This window comes from Phytophthora ramorum (genome assembly GCF_020800215.1).
Source record: "Phytophthora ramorum isolate Pr-102 chromosome Unknown Phyram_PR-102_s0011, whole genome shotgun sequence".
In the NCBI taxonomy this organism is placed as follows: domain Eukaryota; phylum Oomycota; class Peronosporomycetes; order Peronosporales; family Peronosporaceae; genus Phytophthora; species Phytophthora ramorum.
In genome coordinates this window covers 1,186,209-1,206,376 of record NW_027150657.1, presented here as the reverse complement: position 1 = coordinate 1,206,376, position 20,168 = coordinate 1,186,209, and the positions used below count along the sequence as shown (strand labels likewise).

The following is a 20,168-nucleotide window of genomic DNA, read 5'->3' as shown; positions in this document are numbered from 1 at the left end:
CCCCCATGGACATCAAAGCAAAACAAAACGTCTGCTACATTCCCACGGCTGGTTCGTTACGGGCGACTACATGGAGAACTTTTTCACAGGGCATCGCGGACAGTACCAGTTGCCTGGTGGGATGGCAGCGAGAGGCGGCTGCAGACAGAAGGCGTGGTAGGCTGCATCGCAGCTGTCGCAGAGCAGCATGCTCTCCTGCGCGTTCATCTGGCCGCACTGCCGGCAAAGCTCTTCCGAGGGGAGGTGCGTCACTGGGGTGTTGGGCGGCACGTTCGTGACCCACTGCTCGAATAACCGGTTGAAGATGGCTGCAAGAAACAGGAGCAGGTTAGTCTACGTGTCAAAAGTACTAGAAGATGCACAATGGCGGGCGGGCACTTACATCGCAGTCGATTTGCGTACTTGGAAATCTCAGCGTCCAGACGGTTGAACGTGAAGCAGTTCTCCCATACGAGGCTCACGTCCCGCACCAGCATCTCGAAGCGCTGGTCGTAGAACCCGCGACTTAACCGGATCTTGATCGTCCCGAGATCCATCGGGTGCTTGATCAGATCCGCGTACCCGGGCACTTCGTTCACGTTCACTGGAGCAGAGAACGCCATCGCCAATTCGTTCCTTAGCAGCGTGTCCATAATATACTCTAAACGTGACCGCAACGTCATATCCTGGGCACTGCCAGGGGGGAAGTAGTGTTGCAGAGTATTCATCTGGAAGCAGCGAAGCTCGACGTACTGCATCTCCGGTGGGATCGCCACGGGCGTCGGGGCGCTTCCTGATCCCTGGGCTCTCCGTTTCCGACTGGAAGATGACCGCTGGCCAGTTGCACCTGCAGGTTGAGACCCGGGGTGCTTCCTCTTGGGGGTCGTGTGACGCCCGGATCCACTCTGCGACTGCCCAGACGCTGACTCGGTCTTGGCATGAAGCGCTGCGCTCGCTTGAATCCATTGCTCAACCTGATCATCTGTGAGCGAAGCGATCGCTGCCACTTCGCTCCTTGCCTTACGGTATGCGAAGGCCGTCGAAGACCGTTCCCGTTGCCCTTCTAAAATGTTGTGGATCATCTTGTCAGCCAGCGCAACCACCCCGCTAGATAATCTGCCCACGAACGGCAGTTCCGAAGGGTCCGTAACAGGTTCGGCAGACTTCGCTTCTTGGCTGATGATAGCAGTTTTCTGTGGCGAACCTGGCCGACTAGATCCAGCACTCGATGGGTTCCGGTGCTTGCGCTTGCCTCCACGTTTCATACGTCCATACGAAATGGCATCATCCAACGAATACAAACGCATGGCAGTAGATGCAATCGTCGAAGTGGCGATCGCATTCTTCGCAGACGGTAGCGGGGACGCCTTCCAACACGGGTCGAGCCACTCCGGGTCAATATTGGCCTCCAAGAACACCACAGCTTCCATGAGCATGGCAGAAGTGTCACACGCATAAACTTGTTCAGCCCACGCCGCGCGCACAGGGCGTCCCCACCGACCCGATCGGAAAGCATCGCGTGGAATCGCAGACTCCATCGTCAGTAACTGAGCTCGAAGGAGCAGTAATGAACGAGGAAGATCCTTCTTTAGCGGGCGGATTGTCGTGCTAAAAGTCTCCAGCAGCTCGGTCGATAGCTCACCAATATCTCCATCCGTCGGTTCGTCTGTTCCAGCTTCACTTCCACTTCCTGCGCCGCCTCTAGAGTGAGCTTTCACGAAGTCGGGGTCGTACATGTCGGCAATATTTGAGATCTTCCGGGACACTCTCGACGACCTCCTGGAAGCGCCCGCCTCTTCCGTAACACGAGCCACTTTTCCACCAAAAGAACGAGGTGACGGCCTGGAAGCCTGGAGTGGCGGCTTTCCTTCAGGGACCACTACATCCGGTGCTGCTGGCTGGGCAATCGAGTCCATTGAGACCGTCGTCAGGAATGCTTCGGCAGCTTTACTCGCCGCTGCTTGAGCAAAATGGGTCTCAGCTGCGGCAAGATCTGGTACGGAGATCGAGTTACCTTCAGACGAGTGACTTTGTAAAGCGTTCGATGCGGCAGTTAGACTTGCCAACTGTGCCTCACGATCACGCTGCCTATCGGATTCAGTGCGCTCCCCATCGGTATCTGACTGTGCTGGCGTAGTCAGTTGCGATATCGATGGAGACTCCGGCTCTGTATCTACGTCTGCTATCGCGTCGATCTCAGCAAGTCCTGTGGTCTGGATTGTTGACTCAGATGACGCGTCGCCACCTGTATCAAGCTCGAAGTCCGCAGCTCCGCGATATGTTGTACCATTGGCATCGTAGAAATTGACCTGTGACGGATCTGCTCCATCCGGCGGCAGCTGTGGGTCATTTGGCGCAACAAAGTTCACGTATCCACCCGGATTGTTGTTCTGGTACGAGTTCGGAGCTCCAGATGGCGGCGGTGGGGCTGACGGGTAATCCATTGCTGCCGACGCATTGGGCATTAGCGGCATGGGATCCATCGGTAGTTCCACGTTTCCGCCGCCGTTCATATCCATTCCGTTTGATGCTGGTACCGCTGGGTATGGCTGTTCGATCTGGTTAGGCGTACCTTGCCATCCCCCGGGTGGCTGGGCACCTGGACCACCAGCCATGCCATCGCCGTATAGGCTTGGTAATGTATCGTAGTTCGAACCGCCCACGGGCGCAGCAGGGAAGGACGGCGCAGGTATATCACCCATGAAACCAGTCATGTTGCTGGCCATTTGCGGAGTCCCGTACTGCGACGACGGATTTCCCATCGGTTCGCTTGAAGGTGCTGACTGGTACGAAAACGGATTCATGCTGTCTGCCATATGGGGGAATTGCCCAGGGGCTGGGTTCTGATAACCTCCGGCTGCATTCGAATTGCTAGTACCGATAATCATAGGCCCACTTCCCGGTTGCTGATTGGGATAAAATCCGTCGCTGTTCACGTTCGTCGCTTGCTGCTGCTGGCTAAAAGTGCTCGCATTTTGGGTTTGCAGGTTCAATGTGGAAGACATTTGCCCTGGTTGAGCTGCAGGCGTAGCGAAGTTGGAAGCCGCATTTTGTCCTTGCTGCTCCAAATTTGCGTTGCCTCCCATCGCTGTACCGCCAAGCACAGCCGGCAGCAGTCGCCGGAATGTCACTCGCAGCGGCCGTTTTCCGGTAGCAACTTCAGCCTTGAAGCCCTCCATACCAATGACCTCCAACCTGTTGTCGTTCACCGCATAGACTTCGTCACCTACCTGCACTTTGCCACTCGCTTGAGCCTGCCCCATCATGTTGTTGTTGTCGTTGGAAAACTCCGTGACGATAATAGTTCCGCGGTTCGAGTAGTTAATCACAACGCCCAATGGGCCAAATCCGAACTCCACGTCCACTAGCGTACCATTGTTGCTGGCTTGGTTCGTGGGCTGAGAGGTGTTGATCGGCATAGCCATTGAAGTGGACCCCTGTGTCATTCCGTACGGCGGTACCTGAAGGGATGGCATTGGGGCCATTAACTGGGGTTGGGCTGGATTGCTAGACACCGTATTAACCTTTCGGTAGAAAGCCTGTCGTATGTTCTCGAGAAGGTTGATCTGCTGTACAAACGACGCTGGCAGAGCTTCAACACCTGGAGTCGACGCAGAAAACAGCGGTCGGCAGTTGCTTAGGTCATCGAAAGTGGCGCCTGACAAATAGCGCGTCGTCCGTAAGAACATGAGCACAAAATTCGCGACGTTGTGGAGCTCGGCTGACAAGTCAGCAGCACGCTGAGAGGGTTCACACTTTTTCGCAGCGGTGGCAAAGCCGCTGATCGCTCGTGCACGCAGCATACTTGACGGATCCACACAGCTAAGAATTGCGGTCGCGAAGGCGTCTGCCACTTGCTTTACAAGAGCCGAGTCCGAGTGAGTTTTCTGACTGGTCGTGAGCGCCTGCGTTGCCATCGCGCAAATCAAGCCCATCACATAGGCGTGATGGAGACACACAAACGTTTTCGGGTCCGGATTCGTTGCGTTGGGGTCGACAACGATTCGCGACACCACCTTCTTCACTTCTTCAAAACTGGACAAGCAAGCGTACGCCAAACCATTCGTCGTCTGGACAGTGGCAGACGCGGCGAATTGGTTCCATGCAGCCAGCATTGCCCGCCCTTGATCTACAAGCGCCTGCAGCGATCGCTTAAAGGAAACAGCATTGGTGGCTGCACCAAGAGCGAATTGCTGCTGCATTCTTGCAGCTGCGTTCGGATCCGCATATCGTGACCGCTTCATTTGGTCGGCAATCTGGCGTGCATACGGGTCCTCCATTTGACCATATTTTCGCTTCAGTGCCTCTTGGTAACGCGCTTGGGCAGCGGCATACGCTGACGACTGCAGATCTCCTTGCAGTCTCGACATCGCAGCAGGTGGCATTCCCTGCTGGTATATCCCAGGTTTCGGCGCGTCCATAGTGCTGTTCATCATAGCAGTGTGTGATCGCAGACCACGCTTTATGATTTGATACACATCATGCGAAATCGGAATGGGCTTCATACCACCTTGTCCGTTCATCACACTTCCATACTCGTACTTGCGCGATAAAATACGCTTCACCACGTTTTCTGCTTTCGGGTATGGAGCAATCAGCGATGAGGGGAAATGCGCATTACGTAGCGTAGATACATCAGCAGCAACCGCCACATGGAATCCCGTGGAACGAATTGATGTCTCTGCGCGTTGGAGCACATTTTCGGCCTCCTGTTGCGTGTAGAATGATCCGAGGAAAAACTTCCGCCCATGGTACGCCACCAGTGATTCGTACTTTTCCAAATCCCCGTCCATTACAAGCAGAACCTCCTTCTCGATAGCAAAGGGCCCTTCACACAAGAAGTCATCGCTTGAGAACTCACAGCACGGAGAACCTTGCTGTAACTGAAGCCTTGCCTTGTCATCGTGAAGAACCCAATGGAAGCACCATCTAATCTGAGTAGCGATCTTTGAGTCCCTTGAGTCCTCTTCCAAATACGCCAGAAGTTGTGTAAGCTGCTCTTTTGTGGCACACACAGACCACTTCTTCTCCGGCGACTTCACAAACAAACGGTGGTGATCGCTGAAAAAGCGATAGAAAGAGTATCCATGTCGGCATTTCCCAAACGCTAAAGTTCTCGGAATGATCAACCACTTGATGAAGCTTTCCAGTTCACGAACCTTCTCAACTCGGGGAAGCATAGATCTACATTCGGACCACGCCAAGTTGGCACTTTCGGCACAGCTTTCATGAGCTTGTAATAAGGTCACAGCCCTGACAAATGGTGTTAAGTGGAGATAAACTGGGCACGTAGATGACATCTCCGCGCACAATTCTTTCACCGAAGCCCAGCTCAGACCAACCACAGATTTTCCGTTGAGCCCGACAATGATGTCAGCAACTTCCACAGTCAAAGCAGCAGCCCCACCGTCCATTCCGTCAGCAGGCTGCTCACAGTATACAAGACCCTGTGTCACAATTACACCAAGAGTGTCCAGTAGATTCTCGGCCTCGAACGGCAACGGAAATGATTCAACGCGAAAGGACTTGACATAACTGGATGTTGGAAGCTTGAGCTGCTTGGACAGCATTGATGGGTTGCTCAACAACTCAACCATACGCTCGTGCGTCTGCTCAGGAGTCACAAGCTGGGTGCCATCCGCGGGCGGTTGCCTTGAAAAGGTGATTTTTAATGGCCGCGGTAAGCTAAGCAGCCATGAAGTGAACTGAGATAAATCATTCAGTTTGCCGTAAGTTGCGTCATTCACTCGTTCCACCAGGTCTCCGCGCAAAATGCGGCCGCTCAGAGATGCTTGACCAAGCGTACCATCTGGGTGATCGTTTAGTGATTTCACAACCACACCTCGAGTTTCGAGCGCCAGTGCCAAACCAAGCGGGCCGTCTTGAAAGGTCACATCGTACGAGGCTGGCCCACTAATCGGCCCTGCTCGAAAAGTACTCGCCTTTGCACGCTGCGAGGACGTATCGTGCACGATACGTTGCCATTCGTCATTAGCCGTTTTCATCTTCGCCGAAGGAGGACGGACAAAAACGACGTAGATGATATCTGTCGAGTTGTCCATATGAAGCAATGCCTCAACCTCTGTGACATCCTTCTCATGTGTGGAAACGCCATTCACCATTAGAAGCACGTCACCTGGAAATACCTGCCCGGATAATTCTCCAAACCCTACTGGGACGTCTTCTGAAGAACGATACGACTGAACAAAGATGAACGATGCATGAGAATCCAGAGTCAAGCCCATCGGCAGCCCATGGCACTTCACAATCGACACCGAGGCCCGCACTGCCTCCCCTGGCAACGAAGTTAGATACAACAGGATCGGCTGTGCTGCAGTCCTCAACTCATCTTGGATGGCGGTGCGGCTCATTCCAAACACCACGCGGTCATTAATCGCGTAAACGATTCCCTTGACAGCTTCTTGGTCCATCTGATCATTTGGAAAAGCTCCTGGGGGCTTCGAGTATTGCACCCCTTCTGGTGTATCTTCCAAAATCGCATTTGCAAGATCATTCATTCCAAGAGTTCGTACAACGAGCATGTCAGGTCCTTCCCCTGCAAGCAACTCCGGGAGCTCATACTGGTTTAGCAGCGTTGTATGATTAGTCATTGGCGATTGTTTACACGAGTGTAACGGCCCGTTCAAGATCCCATCTTCCAAACCGCAAAAAGCACACAACTGACGCGTCAGCACCGAATCAGTGTGTTCATCCATTTCGGCCGACCCCACGGACGCCACCAAATAGCGATCGCCAAATTCTTCAAGGATCATCTCTTCCTCAGCTTCGGAGCCGTCAGAAGAAGTGCCATCATCTTCATCCGCTATCAAAGCTACGGGTCCCTCCTTCGCACTGTCTGCATCGCCACGAAGTTGTTTCTGGGCGCTTTCAGGCAATATGGGAACAGGCTTTGCCTCCAGATCAGCCTTTGCTTTTTTCTCAAGGTAAGTCAGCAACTCGTCCGTCAGCTCGTGCTCCACGCCATCAATGATAAACTTTTTGGTCTGTTCAACACCATGCGATGAGCGTGGAGGAATAAATCGATCCCACTCGCGCTCCAAATCTGCCAGTGAATCGCCCAGCTTTTTTCGCCTGTCATTGGCTTTTTCCTCGAGCGAGTGGTAAACAGACTGAACAGCTGCCGTCTCCTCAATCAACTCACACAGTACCCTCAGAACCTTCAGCCGCTCACTGATCGTAATCTTCGAGTAGTTTTCCTGCGAGAGAAGATCAATTGCTGACAGAAGTCGCTTTTCCAGCTCAGTAAGATCATTTTCCTTGAGGTCGCTGCCACCCAAGCTGTCATCAGCGCCAGCCACCATGTCATCATGAGATTTTCTACGAAATTGTTCGGGCGAGAAGGAGGGGTCTGCCAAACACGCAGGGCAAAACCATTCACCCTTCGGGATCACAGGCAGCGGAGACTCGAGACAGAAGGTGTGGTACGGTGCATCACAGCGATCGCACAGCAGCAACCGACCCTTTGCGTGAATTGTCTGGCAACTCCGGCAGTTGTCTTCTTCTGCAGCAATCATCGGTCGGTTCACGGTTGTGTATACCCACTCTTTCATGAGCCGCTCAAATATCACCGATAGCTTCTGTGCAAGGTTTGAGATCTCAGCCTTCAGAGAATTGTACGAGTAGCAGTTTCTCCACACTAATTGCACATCGTCGACAAAGGACTCGACATCATCGTTTTCGTAGTCTTCATCCTCAATCTTCTCAGAAATCGTACCCAAATCCATGGGCTCCACGATATCCCCACTTGAATAATAGTCAGGATAAAGCTCAGCATCGACCGGTTGGTTAAATGGTGCCGCAATCTCTTTTGCTCGAAGAACCTTTAGCACGAACCCACAGCACTTCATCTTAGTCGCCCCTTGAGTTGTTGCAATGTGCTTCATTGTGTTCTTGACGGCAGGGACAACCGAGGACATTAGTAATCCGTGAGGAGTTGAAAGCCCGCTAAGGAGATTGCTGAAGTCCTCGAGAGGCATCTCTCGCACATCTTGCCCGTTGATGCACAATAAATAATCGCCAACTCGGACCCTATCAGCGTTATCATCCCTCTGGCTAGCTGTAGCACCATCATATACTTTCACCTTTTCTGAAGAAGCATCGTTTTCAGTGGCAATGACCTCAGTCACGACGAGATGTTCGTCTTTCTCCCCCACTTTGAATTTGCTCGACACCCCATCAACCAAAACGACGCCATAATAATCGCTTGATCCTGCTGGCGCATTTGCTTCTGAAGCTAGAGTAATGGAATTTTTCCCGTGCGAGTTGTGCGGCTCGACCTCCACTTCTTCCTCTTCTTCTTGAAACTGAACTCCTTTTAGCAAGTTGGTACCGCGGCGGTGCAGCTTTTGGCGTAGCGGGTGCGTAACTGCATCATCTCGATACGATTTCGAGCCCTTAATCGCTTTAAGAAGCTGCTCATCCGCACTAGGGTGCTTGAACTCCATCGCCAGCTGGCACACTTGTCGTGCAAGTTCTGGCCAGCTAAATGCATTCATCGGTCGAGTACGATGGAACTCATCAATCGTGTTTCCCATTTGTAGCAATGGAAAATACTCAGTGATCAGTATCTTTACCAACTCTGCATGCAACGAAGCAAACAATGTACCAATCGAGTCGTCATCCAAGTCGCCGTCTCCCACAGGACTGGACCCGTCGCTTAGCGCCATCATACTCACAAAGACGCTCAGTGAGGGTAGCGCTGTTAGCTTCAAGCAGTCCGAGAATGTTGAAATGAAGTCCCACACGAAAAGTAAATCGACCTGAGATTCCGCCGGTACTTGATCCAGTTCGGCTGCCGAGGAAATCACTTGCGATGGAAACTTAGTGTCTTGAGTTTCTGGAGAATCATGCCCATGACTATTTCCAGATGATACCTGGTTGCTTGCCATTTCCCGGGTATAGCGAGCTTTTACACGAGCCCAGATCTCACTCTCCACTTCGTTCTTTTTGTTCCAAACACGGATTTGTCGTCGTCGCTCTCTTTCTTCTTCCACGAATTTCAACAGCACTAGATGTTGCTGCCTGACAGCTTGAATATCTGGCACTCCACCTACGGCCTTCCTCTTTCTCGAGTCGCCGGAGCGACGCGGAGATGATGATGTCACGACGCCATTTTCAAGAATCGCCTTCTGCTCTTCACGCATCTGGCGACGCTGTCGCAACTCTTCTATCCTCCGCTTCATTGAGTGTTCCTTCTCCTCTATCTTTTTGCGTTTTTCCTCCTCTCGCAGCGCACGTTTGATTTCCTTTTCCTCTTCGCGCATACGCTTCTCCTCTTCTCTGGCCAAACGCAAGGCTTCTTTCCGTGCCTCTTTCTGTCGAGCAGCCTCCATCTTAGCCTCAAGAATTGCGTTTTTGCGCTCTTCTTTTGCTCGGCGCTGGGCCTCCTTCGCGTCTTCTTGCGCCTTCATTTCGATTTCTAAGAGTTTACGTGCAGCCTCTCGAACACTTCGCTTATCCGCTTCACGTTGCTCTTTCTCCTTAATTCGCTGTACTTCCTCAGGATTATGAGAGTACTCTTCCAGCAGATCTTCCTGTGACAGTAGTCGATTGATATCATCCTTGGAAATTACATTTTGAGCCTGAAGGGCATCCTTCACTTGCCCTTTCAGCCGCGAGCGGATTTTGGCATGTACATCGGGTGTGATGGGATGTCGCTGCTCCCAGAACTGATAATCTCTGCACAACAGTACCAGATGCAGTCCTTCCAGTACGCGCGTAATGTTCCGTCGGAGCAATCCAAACCCATCTTCGCCGCTTGAGGGTGTCAAAACGTTCACGCCTTTGCCACTTTCATCGGTTTCCACGGGATATACAGAATCATTGACCACTCTCATCAAATCGTCTGCAGACAAACTCTCAAAATGTACAAGAGCTTTTTTCCACGCTTTACTCGCCACGTAGGACCTGAACACAATCTCGGCTGCACACCAAAATACACTTGACTAGTCAGTCAACACGACACAATAAATGCACTTTGTTACACCCTGACGTACAGGCGCTGCTCTCGAGTTCCACCACGAAGATCGGCGACTTCTTCTTGTTGCCGTGCACGATCTCTGCAGTCAAGCAAAAAATAAATCACGTTAGCCAAAACTCACCTTCGAAACGTCAGCAGCTCTGCAAAATCAACGTACTGCATCGTAACCGGAACGCGACCGTCACGGGATTCATCACCTGCACGTTCACGAGCGTCTCGTATCCAATCTACATGTAGAGACAACAACAAAATAAACATTAGCACTCCTAACCCTCAAAATCCCATCAACTCGAAACTCACCGGGAAGAGTTTCTTGCTTGTGTAAAAGTGTTCTTCCGGTACGACGGACCCTAGCGCCACGACGCTGATAGGTCCGTCCACGAGGGGCAGCTCCATATCGGCGAGTTTGCGTCTGAGAATGGCCAGGTAGTACATGTCCTCTCGGGGGATCGCGCCCTGCAGTAAGTGCGTGTAGGCGCGCAGCGCATCCCGCAGACTGCGGTACTTGTGCTGCTCCGCGTCCAGCAGCTTCCCGTCTTCGCGCACGCTCCAGCGACTGAGTCCCGTCGTGTCGAGGCCTCGGTGCTGGGCCAGCAACCGCAACGACTCGAGGGACAGCTCCATGTCGTCTATGGAGACACTGCGGCTCGTCATCACTTGCTGGGGCGGAGACACACCCATTGCCAGGACGGCCGAGGCCGCCGACATGTCCTCATCGTCATCCTCGTCGTCCTCGACGCTGTCGGCGCTGCGACCGTCAACGTCGTCGCTCTCGCTGCTGCTGTAGGCTCGCGGGGTCACAAGGAGCATCCCCAGGCCCCTGGGCCTCTGCTCTTCGTGCTCGTCTTCCTCCTCGAAACTGCTCTCGGACTGCGCGGGAGACGCCTCCATAGAGGGCGTCCACTGCTGCCCGCGCGCAGGTGGGGGATCCATGGGAGTGCGAGTAAATGCTTTCAGCCCTCAAGTGACGGAAAACTGCCACGCCCAACAAGGGGGAGGGCATTAGAAGAGGGATTCGGATTAGTGACGGGAGGAGAGGTACAGTAGATGGTATCGGGATGTACAGGTGCTGTTAAAAGTGCGCAGGCAGTGGAGCGAGGGGATTTTAATGCCATATAGGACGAGGTTTGGTCGACGTTGTCCAGGGACTGACAGCAGCCTCCTATCTGAGCTGCAACTTTCGATTGCTGCGTGGGATTTACACAGCGCAGACAGACTAAATTGACGTGCGCGGCTATAAAGCAGCGAAGTCTTTGTAGGACTGCAGCCTGCAGGGCGGTCAAACGAGAGGATCGTAAAGTTTGACACATGTAGGCTTTATCCTCTCGGGGGCCGAGTCAGGCTGCCGACAGCGGTCGGTGAAGCGTGACAAGGTTTTTATTAGAGTGCTGAATGCGTGATACGCTGTCGCAGCAGGCCTGTCTAATGCACAGCACCAAATTCGACCTGCACTTTGCCGACGAGTTTCCGACCGAGGTTCGACGACTGGAAGCTTCGTTGACCTGCCGGTGTTTCGACATCTTGGCGAGCGCTGCTTCAATGGCGATGGTCTCGCCGGTTCCGTGCGAGTTCAGGTCTGCTCGGCGGACATCTATGACAGACCTCGAACGACCACCAGCAGTTTATGAGAGACTCCAACTGCCAGTCGATTTGGTAAACGGATCTTTTTGACCAGATTTGGTCTCTATACTAAAACCACAGTAGCCGAATCTTGGTGCAATCGTCAAGATGTCCGAGGTCCACCAATCAGCCGCGTTTCTCGGGGGTTCCGAATGCTCATCCCTGCGCAACTACTGCAAACGGATCGCGGACGGTCTCAGCCTCAGAGCCGACCGGCTCAGTCACTTTTCGATTCGCCCCGGCAGCGCACAACCTCCTACAAAGTGACTCAAGATGAACAAGTTTCTGGTGCGCGGCCTCGGCTTCTACAACGACGCGTACGACCTGTTCGTCATGAACGTCGTCAACGTCGTGCTCACGGAGCAGTACGGCTCCGAGACGTACTCGTCCACCATGAAGTCGTGGGTCTCGGCGGGCGCCATCATCGGAGCCGTCATCGGGCAGCTAGGCTTCGGCTTCCTGGGTGACGTCTTCGGCCGCAAGGTCAACATGATCTTCACGTGCTGCCTGCTCATCATTGGCGGCATCCTGTGCGCCGCGGCGTACGCTGGTGATGGCAAGTCGACGCTCTGGTTCCTTGTGGCGGCCCGTTTGATCCTGGGTATCGGCATTGGCGGAGAGTACCCGCTGGCGGCCAGTACGACGGCCGAGGACTCGACGGATTCTGCCGACCGGAACACGGCCGTGGCCAAGACCTTCTCGTTGCAAGGTGTGGGCCAGGTGACGGCTGCCATCCTCGGTAACTTGCTGGTGCAGGCTTTCGCGGACGGTAAACCCGGCGAGAACAGTGGCTCGCGACTGGAGGCTGTGTGGCGTATGCTGTTTGCTATCGGTGTTATCCCTGCGCTGGTCGTGTGCTACTTCCGCTTCACTGCTGAGGAGACCGAGGCGTACAAGAACGCACAGCAACGGGGTCAGCTGGCTCAGGCCACGACACAGCAGCAGGCTCGTCTTGGGTTCATCCTCCGCAACTATGGCGTTAGTCTGCTGGGCACGGCCGGCACGTGGTTCCTGTTTGATATTGTCTACTACTCGCAAAACCTCTTCTCGGCCAGTATCCTCAAGGTGGTGGGTCTCAGCAACCCGTCCCTGCAGCAGGTCACGACAGAGGTGGCCTTTGTGTCCCTCATGGCGCTGCCTGGCTACTTCGTCGCCGTCTACTTCATCAACAGCCTCGGCCGCAAGAAGATGCAGCTGCAGGGCTTCTTCTTCATGGCCGTCCTTTGTCTCTGCATGGCCATCTTCTGGGACGACCTCAAGGACCAGTCCATCCTGTTCATCATCCTGTACGGCCTCACGCTCTTCTTCTCCAACTTCGGTCCCAACATGTCCACGTTCGTGCTGCCCACCGAGATGTACCCGACTCCCATCCGTTCGACGTGCCACGGCATCTCCGCCGCGGCCGGCAAGGCTGGCGCTGCTGTCGGTTCGTTCGGCTTTTCCATCTGGGTGGACAACCCGAGCTACGGCTACCCCGGCGCCTTCTACACGTTCGCGGCCATCGCGGCTGTCTCGATCCCGCTCACGTGGTTCTGCGTGTTCGACAACACCAAGGGCATTGAAGAAATGGACGCCGAGTTCTACCGCCGTCTCAACGGCGCCGACGACTTCACCCGCGATTCCTTCCACTCGCTGGCTAAGATCAGCGACGCGGCGAGCGTCAACATGAATTCGACACCCGCTGCGTACAAGCAGATCTCCACGCCAACGATGCAGGTGTGAAGCGCAGTGGGCCAGATCAATAATGTAACTATCTAATGTAAGCATGTTAGCTTCCACCCGCGAATTCTGACACGGGGGCATGTGGGGCGCCGGCTGAATGAATGTCCATGTTGCAAGAAGAAGTTGGTAAACGAGTATTTTCTCAGGAATACATGTAGTTCGTGAAAGGCATGGCACTCTTCACCCAAGCGCGGCTACAGCGTGTGCCGAAGGACCGTACCGCTAACCCATGGAAAGTCGCGAAAATCCAAGTACAGTAGCTATCTTCAACCCATCTGAGTGACTTTTGTACCCATCTCACAAGTCGTACATCTGAGAACAAATGAGCTCACTTCCGCATTCTCCAGCTCCGCGCCAATGACTCCCGCTCACGAACGCGTGGTCCCCGTCCCCTCTCCACTGGACTTCGTAGCACCCGCGCCGTTCCTTCCGCCGCCGGACTTCCCGACGCTGTGCCAGATCTGCTTGGACGCGCCCGCCTGCGTCTTCCAGCTCTGCGGCGTCGAGTGCCTGGCCGAAGTCTGCGAGTGCTGCCTCGTGCGCCACCTCTCGGCCAGCGTCTACTCGTTCTACCCGGGCGTGCTGCCCAAAGTGCGCTGCCCTGTGTGCCTCACGCTCTTGAATAAAAACCAATGGGAAAAGTTCGTTCTACCTCCGAAGCAAACGACACAGGAACAGGTAGAGCAAGACCAGGAAGAACAAAACCAAGAGCAGGAGGACCCGCAGTTTGTGGATGACAACGCCCACGTGCTGGACAAGTACGTGGTGCTGTGTCGCCAGAGCTGCGGCTTCCAGTCGCCCTGCTGCCACAATGCCGACTACACGATGCTGCCCGAGCGCTACTCGGACTCGGACGACGAGGAAGAGGAGTTGGCACTGCCGCTGGAGCAGATTCAAGCGCTGCCGGAGCTTCAGCAACGCGGCGTCGAGTTCTGCTACCATCGGGAAGATACGCCGACGTTTTATGAGTTTTTGACGAAAACGTTTGAAGAGAAGGCGGAGGACGTGCTCTGGACGTTGTTGCCCAAGATCGTAGACGAGGAGCGGCGGGCGGCGCTGCTGCTGCGCCATTTAACCAAGAACCCGGACACGCAGACTCGCTGCTGTGCAGCGGACGTGTGCTTCAAGTGCAAGGCGACGAACCACCATGAGGGCAAATGTCGCGACTTCATTGAGGACCAAAACGTGGTGGAGTGTCGAGGTTGCGGGGTGACGGTCGTGATGGTGGACGGCTGCGATGCGCTGCGCTGCTTGTGTGGCTACTCGTTCTCGTGGTCAGATGAGGTGGCGCGTCAGCGTGCACAGCGTAAAGGGCTGGCTCCGACGGAGAACGCAGAATACAACCATTGGCTACGCTGGCAACGCCACATGTATGGATCACTACAAAAGGTGGCGAACATGTCGGCTACGAAACGCGAGTTGCGCCTGGCACGCCTCATTCGTGAGCACCGCTCGCTTCTCCGCCAAGTGCTGCTCCCACGAGTGTACCGCCTCCGACTCGGCAAGAAGGACCCTGTCAGCGTCACGGAGGCTATGGTCAAGCTGAGGTCAATGGCGGAAAGTCCTGCGGGACCTGAGTCCCCGTTGCTATCTCGTAGTGAGTCTGCGCCGTGATAAAACGCAAGCTTGGGGCATCGATGGAATTTATCTTTAATCTAAACAAATTCTTGGTTGCTCTACTTCTTTTGCGTTCAAGTGCTTGGGTACGAGATCACAGCCACTGGAATGGCTCCGATGCTGGTATTTGAGCACTGGTCAGCCTTTATGGAGCACATCACTCCCGCACTGTTCTGTTAGCACGACGTTGACAACGTTCATGACGAAGAGGTCGTAGGCGTCATTGAAGAAGCCGACGAGAAACTTGGTCACGACTGGAGAACTTGGGACGATAGATGCGAGTTGCCGGGCTTCAGCTTGTTTGAGCAGGGGCCAGTGAATTGGAAAATGATAGATTAATGGACTAGAGGAGGGCCACAGGGCCTGGAGGTGAGGGGCTCACATTAGTTCTGACCGGCTGCATTTCTGGGGTGAAGTATACATGCAGATGTACTTCATGCAATGCTTACGTGGTGCAAATGCTTAAGATTCAGTGAACGTCAACGCTAATTGCACATGTATTACGTTTTTTTACGTCCTCGCCGACACAGGGCAAGCATTTCCCTGGCAAACTACGGCATCATCTCACAATTACTACCCGTGCTCATAGGCACTTGGGTGACAAAATCTCAAACCGTGCAGATAAGCGCGTACTTTTGACGACCTGTTAAAAAACCAATGCTTGATCAACGTCTTCGTTGTGTCAACGTTGACAAGAGCAAGTCGGGAACGTGCTGGTGACACTTCAACCAACGTCAGGTCGTGGGTGCCGGCTTCAGCTTTCATCGGTGCTATTGTCGGGCAGCTTCTTTTCGGCTATCTGGGCGGTGTTTTCGCCGCAAGGTCAACATGATCGCGACACGCGCTCTGCTGATCGTCGGCGGTATCCTGTGCACGGCAGCCTACAGTGGTTTGCCTTCCGGTACTTTGTGGTTCCTGGTCGTGGCCCGCATGATCCTTGGTGTAAGCATCGGTAGAGAGTATCCTTTAGCCGCCAGCTCTTCAGCCGAGGACGCATCCAGTTCTGCCGACCGCAACAAGCGCGTCGCCATGACATTCTCGCTGCAGGGCGTGGGTCAAGTGTTTACTGCCATTACGGGCAACCTGCTGGTGCAAGCTCTAGCGGACGGCGAGGCTCGCGAGAACAGCGACTCTCGGCTTGAGACCGTGTAGCGTTTGCTTTTCGGCATCGGTTGTGTGCCCGCTATCGTGATCTGCTACTATCGTATCAAGGCCGAGGAGACGGAGGCCTACAAAGCAGTACAAGAACGATCGGCTGCTGTCACTGCAGAGAAGAAGGCGCACCTATCCTTCATCTTGCGCCACTACTGGGTTAGTCTTATAGGAACTGCTGGGACGTGGTTCCTCTTCGACATCATCTACTACGTGCAGAACCTCTTTTCCGCCAGCATATTGTCCGTGGTTGGGGTTTCCAATTCACCTCTACGACAGGTTACCGTGATGAGCGTATTCGTGGCGCTGCTTGCTTGAGAGGACGTGTTCACTCGTGACTCGTTCGCATCGAAGGGCGCTGAGCAGGACAAGGAGATCGGCTACATGTCTTCGTGAAGTGCCGAAGATTTTTTCTCGACAAACATTAAATTTTTATCGTTATCGTTAAATTATACCCTTGATTATAAGATCAAGAGAATCTTATACTTGAGGGTTCAATTTACAATTTACGCGCTTAGGCAGGAGTCTAAATCTGGCTGCCTAAAAACCGGCGTTTGGTCCTGACGACAGCACGAACTCCGGTTCAAAAAGCTGGTAAACACCGGAATAAAGTGTGTGTGCATCCTTCGTTGTGGTAGCCCACAGAACGACAGCTTGAACCTTAGCGATAAATGTCCCTCGTTTTGGTAACACGTTGCTATAATACTACATGTATTAAAAAAAAAAATGTAGTGCGAAAGTACACTTTCGTTTTGCTGCATTAATCATGTTATTATAATCCTGCCCAATTACCTTGACACGCGACACTTCCGAACAGAAGTTGCCCAGAACTGACAACCTGGGGCTGCAAGATCGCGGCGGTCGCGGGTTAGCGCGCTCCCCGCGCATTGACGTTAGAATTTGGTTTAGACATTTGGAGCATTTTTATTGCGCAAATGGCCAATGCACAAACGGCCCAACTACAATAACTAACCCCTGACATTTGAGGCAGGAGGTATGAGCGCACCGACCGGAAAAAGGAGGAGGAGCCCATCAACCCTCCCAATACTGGCGCCTTGGCTGCTACGGTGCAAAACAGTACAACATCGCAGCTTTTCGCTCAGCAACTGTGTTTGTCTGCACCTCCGCTGAGTCGGACTTCTCCGTTCTGAAATGGGAGAAGAACGCCTTCCACACGGGTCTAACGAACCTCTCGCTGGAGGGGATCTTCCAGACAACGTAATACGAGTATTTCCGATGCATAGCCGATGGATAAATCGCGGCATAGGAGCGTGGAAGCTCGTGCTCGCAGACGTCGGTTTAATAAATTAAAAAACGCCGGAATAAGCTTTAATCTGTCCAAACCGGTGTTTAGTGTTACGCCATGCGAGAATGCCCATTGTTATAGACCCGGCTACGACAAGTGGATCGGCGGGAGAATTTTAATCTCTCTTTAACCAGCACGTCTCTTGGCCGTTTAGTACGGTTCAAGGGGAGCGGCCAACACCGATGGGGACGAATCTCCAGATTTTAGCTGCTCGTTGTATTCTGCAAGACAGCCTGATGAGCGCCGGCGAATCTCCCATTTCCGGGTTGTATCCTGGCGCCGAACCGGCCACAGTGTTGAGACGACGCCAGCGGCGTGCACTTGCTCAAGGCGCGCTCATCTTCTCTGCCCAACTCAGTGAGGAGGGCGTTCCTCGCCCAGCTCACTGAGCTAGGCGCGTGTGCCCTTGACGACGTACCTCGATTCCGAATTCGCCAACAGCGTTTCGGTGTCCGAAGACATTTCCACAATGGTTTCCGCAGTAAACAATTCATGGAATAACTCCAAAACTTTGCACACACCCTGTCTTGCGTGTAGGAGGGCCCGTTGCAGCCAAAACCTGCTGCCTCAGCCGCTGAGAGCGAGCTGCAAAGTCCGGCTTCTTGAAACTGGCACACACACACACCTATTAATAAGGATAGTCAGGTGAATAGGGTGAATAGGGGAGTTTTATGTGCATTAAATGCACCGCGCAGGCCTGAAATGCCAAGCCCAGCTTCAGGATAACGCTTGCGACTCCACCACGCGGACATCGCTCTACTTGAGCACCACCATTCACATTGCATCCGCACCGACGACGCTCGGCCACACGCTCGGCGGTGCCGCATTAATCTCTCGGCGGCATTAATTTGCGATTTTAATTCGCACTAGATTTGGGCCCGGCTTTCGCGATCCCGCCCAGTCTGTCCACCTTGCACGTCGCGCGATCGGTCTCCACCAGGAATCTCTCAGGATTCACGTGGCGCTTACCGCTGTATGCAGCATACGGCGGCAGTAACAGCTCATGCACTGCGCCGGCCGTGAATCTCCAGGACCAACCGCACCGGCTATCCTTCATCTGGTCGCAGTCTCTGCACCACTGCACCACTAGCGGGTTCTTTTTATCCGCGACTTACTAATCAGATCCGATCGTGGGTAACGACAGACTCGCTGCCAACCACCGCGAATCGGCTTCCGTCCGTCGGTCTCAGCGCGATGACTCGGCTCATTCCGCTTTTTGCTCCGCTCTTCGCAAGCCCGGCCTTCCTTCCGCGACCCCGAGTGCAGAAAGATGAACAAGTTCCTGGTGCGCGGCCTCGGCTTCTTCAACGATGCCTACGACCTCTTCGTCATGAACGTCGTCAACGTCGTGCTCACGGAGCAGTACGGCAAGGACGTGTACACGTCCAGCATGAAGTCGTGGGTCTCGGCCGCCGCGCTCATCGGCGCCGTGGTGGGCCAGCTCGCCTTCGGGTACCTCGGTGACGTCTTCGGCCGTCGTGTCAACATGATCGCCACGTGCGTCCTGCTCATCGTGGGCGGAATCCTCTGCACCGTCGCCTACGGCGGCTCGGCTGAGGGCACGCTGTGGTTCCTGGTTGTGGCCCGCTTCATCCTCGGTGTCGGCATCGGTGGCGAGTACCCTCTCGCTGCTTCGTCCACGGCCGAGGACGCCACGTCCGTCGCTGACCGCAACAAGCGCGTGGCGCTCACGTTCTCCCTGCAGGGTGTCGGCTCGCTCACTGCCGCTATCCTCGGAAACCTCATCATTCAGGCCCTCGCCAACGGTGAGAAGGGCAACAACGCCGACTCGCGTCTTGAGACGGTGTGGCGTCTACTCTTCGGCATCGGCGTCATCCCCGCCTGCGTCGTGTGCTACTGGCGCATCACTGCCGAGGAGACCGACGCCTACAAGGCCGCGGAGGAGCGTCGCGAGGCTGCTGCTACTAGCCCCAACGCCTCGCGCGCGCGTCTGTCTTTCATCATCCGTAACTACGGCGTGAGCCTTCTGGGTACGGCCGGCACGTGGTTCCTGTTCGACATTGTGTTCTACGCCCAGAACCTCTTCTCGGCCAGTATCCTGTCGGTTGTCGGCGTTAAGAACGCCTCTCTGCAGGTCGTGACCACGCAGAACGCATTCGTCGCTCTCATGGCCCTGCCCGGTTACTACGTTGCCGTGTACTTCATCAACCGTCTGGGTCGCAAGGTCATCCAGCTGCAGGGTTTCGTTGTCATGACGGTGCTGTTCCTGGTGCTCGCCATCTTCTGGGACAGCATCCAGGAGGAGGCTGTGCTCTTCATTATCCTGTACGGACTTGCCCTCTTCTTCTCCAACTTTGGCCCCAACACGTCGACGTTTGTGATGCCGACTGAGATGTTCCCCACGCCGATCCGTTCGACGTGCCACGGTATGTCTGCTGCTGCCGGTAAGGCCGGTGCTGCTATCGGCTCGTTCGGCTTCTCCATCTGGGTCGAAAACGAGAGCTTCGGCTACGACGGTGCCTTCTACACCTTCGCTGCTATCACGCTGGTCTCGATCCCGCTCACCTGGTTCTGCATGTTCGACAACGAGCAGGGCTTCGATGAGATGGACGCCGAGTTCTACCAGAAGCTGCACGGCGCCGACGACTTCACCCGTGAGTCGTTCAACTCGGTTATCAAGCAGAGCGACGTGGAGAAGGACGGTGTCTACAAGTCGACCACTACCCCCCAGTAGATGTGCGATAGCTAGCACCTTCCACCATTAATGTAAAACCTTTTTGAAGTGCTCAAATTCCTATCCTGCACACTACT

The 20,168-nt window shown here is 54.3% G+C and overlaps 5 protein-coding genes across 5 annotated transcripts; 4 read left to right on the top strand and 1 right to left on the bottom strand.

Annotated features, from left to right (window-relative positions):
• Positions 1-66: 66 nt before the first annotated feature.
• On the bottom strand, positions 67-10,912 carry KRP23_11199 (Methyl-CpG-binding domain-containing protein 9; the record flags this gene model as incomplete). Its single annotated transcript, XM_067881725.1, has 5 exons — positions 67-308; positions 383-9,922; positions 9,996-10,058; positions 10,137-10,206; positions 10,280-10,912. 5 exons carry the CDS (start codon positions 10,910-10,912, stop codon positions 67-69), a joined length of 10,548 nt encoding a protein of 3,515 aa, XP_067741011.1.
• Positions 10,913-11,872: 960 nt separating this feature from the next.
• On the top strand, positions 11,873-13,321 carry KRP23_11198 (putative inorganic phosphate transporter 1-6; the record flags this gene model as incomplete). The annotated part of the gene is made up of 1 exon (XM_067881724.1): positions 11,873-13,321. The coding sequence occupies one exon, from the start codon at positions 11,873-11,875 to the stop codon at positions 13,319-13,321; it is 1,449 nt and encodes a 482-aa protein (XP_067741010.1).
• A 357-nt stretch (positions 13,322-13,678) lies between these two features.
• Positions 13,679-14,935, top strand: KRP23_11197 (uncharacterized protein; the record flags this gene model as incomplete). The annotated part of the gene is made up of 1 exon (XM_067881723.1): positions 13,679-14,935. The coding sequence occupies one exon, from the start codon at positions 13,679-13,681 to the stop codon at positions 14,933-14,935; it is 1,257 nt and encodes a 418-aa protein (XP_067741009.1).
• Positions 14,936-15,766: 831 nt separating this feature from the next.
• KRP23_11196 (uncharacterized protein) lies at positions 15,767-16,090 on the top strand (the record flags this gene model as incomplete). Its single annotated transcript, XM_067881722.1, has 1 exon — positions 15,767-16,090. One exon carries the CDS (start codon positions 15,767-15,769, stop codon positions 16,088-16,090), a length of 324 nt encoding a protein of 107 aa, XP_067741008.1.
• A 2,576-nt stretch (positions 16,091-18,666) lies between these two features.
• KRP23_11195 (putative inorganic phosphate transporter 1-6) lies at positions 18,667-20,091 on the top strand (the record flags this gene model as incomplete). Its single annotated transcript, XM_067881721.1, has 1 exon — positions 18,667-20,091. The coding sequence occupies one exon, from the start codon at positions 18,667-18,669 to the stop codon at positions 20,089-20,091; it is 1,425 nt and encodes a 474-aa protein (XP_067741007.1).
• Positions 20,092-20,168: the final 77 nt, after the last annotated feature.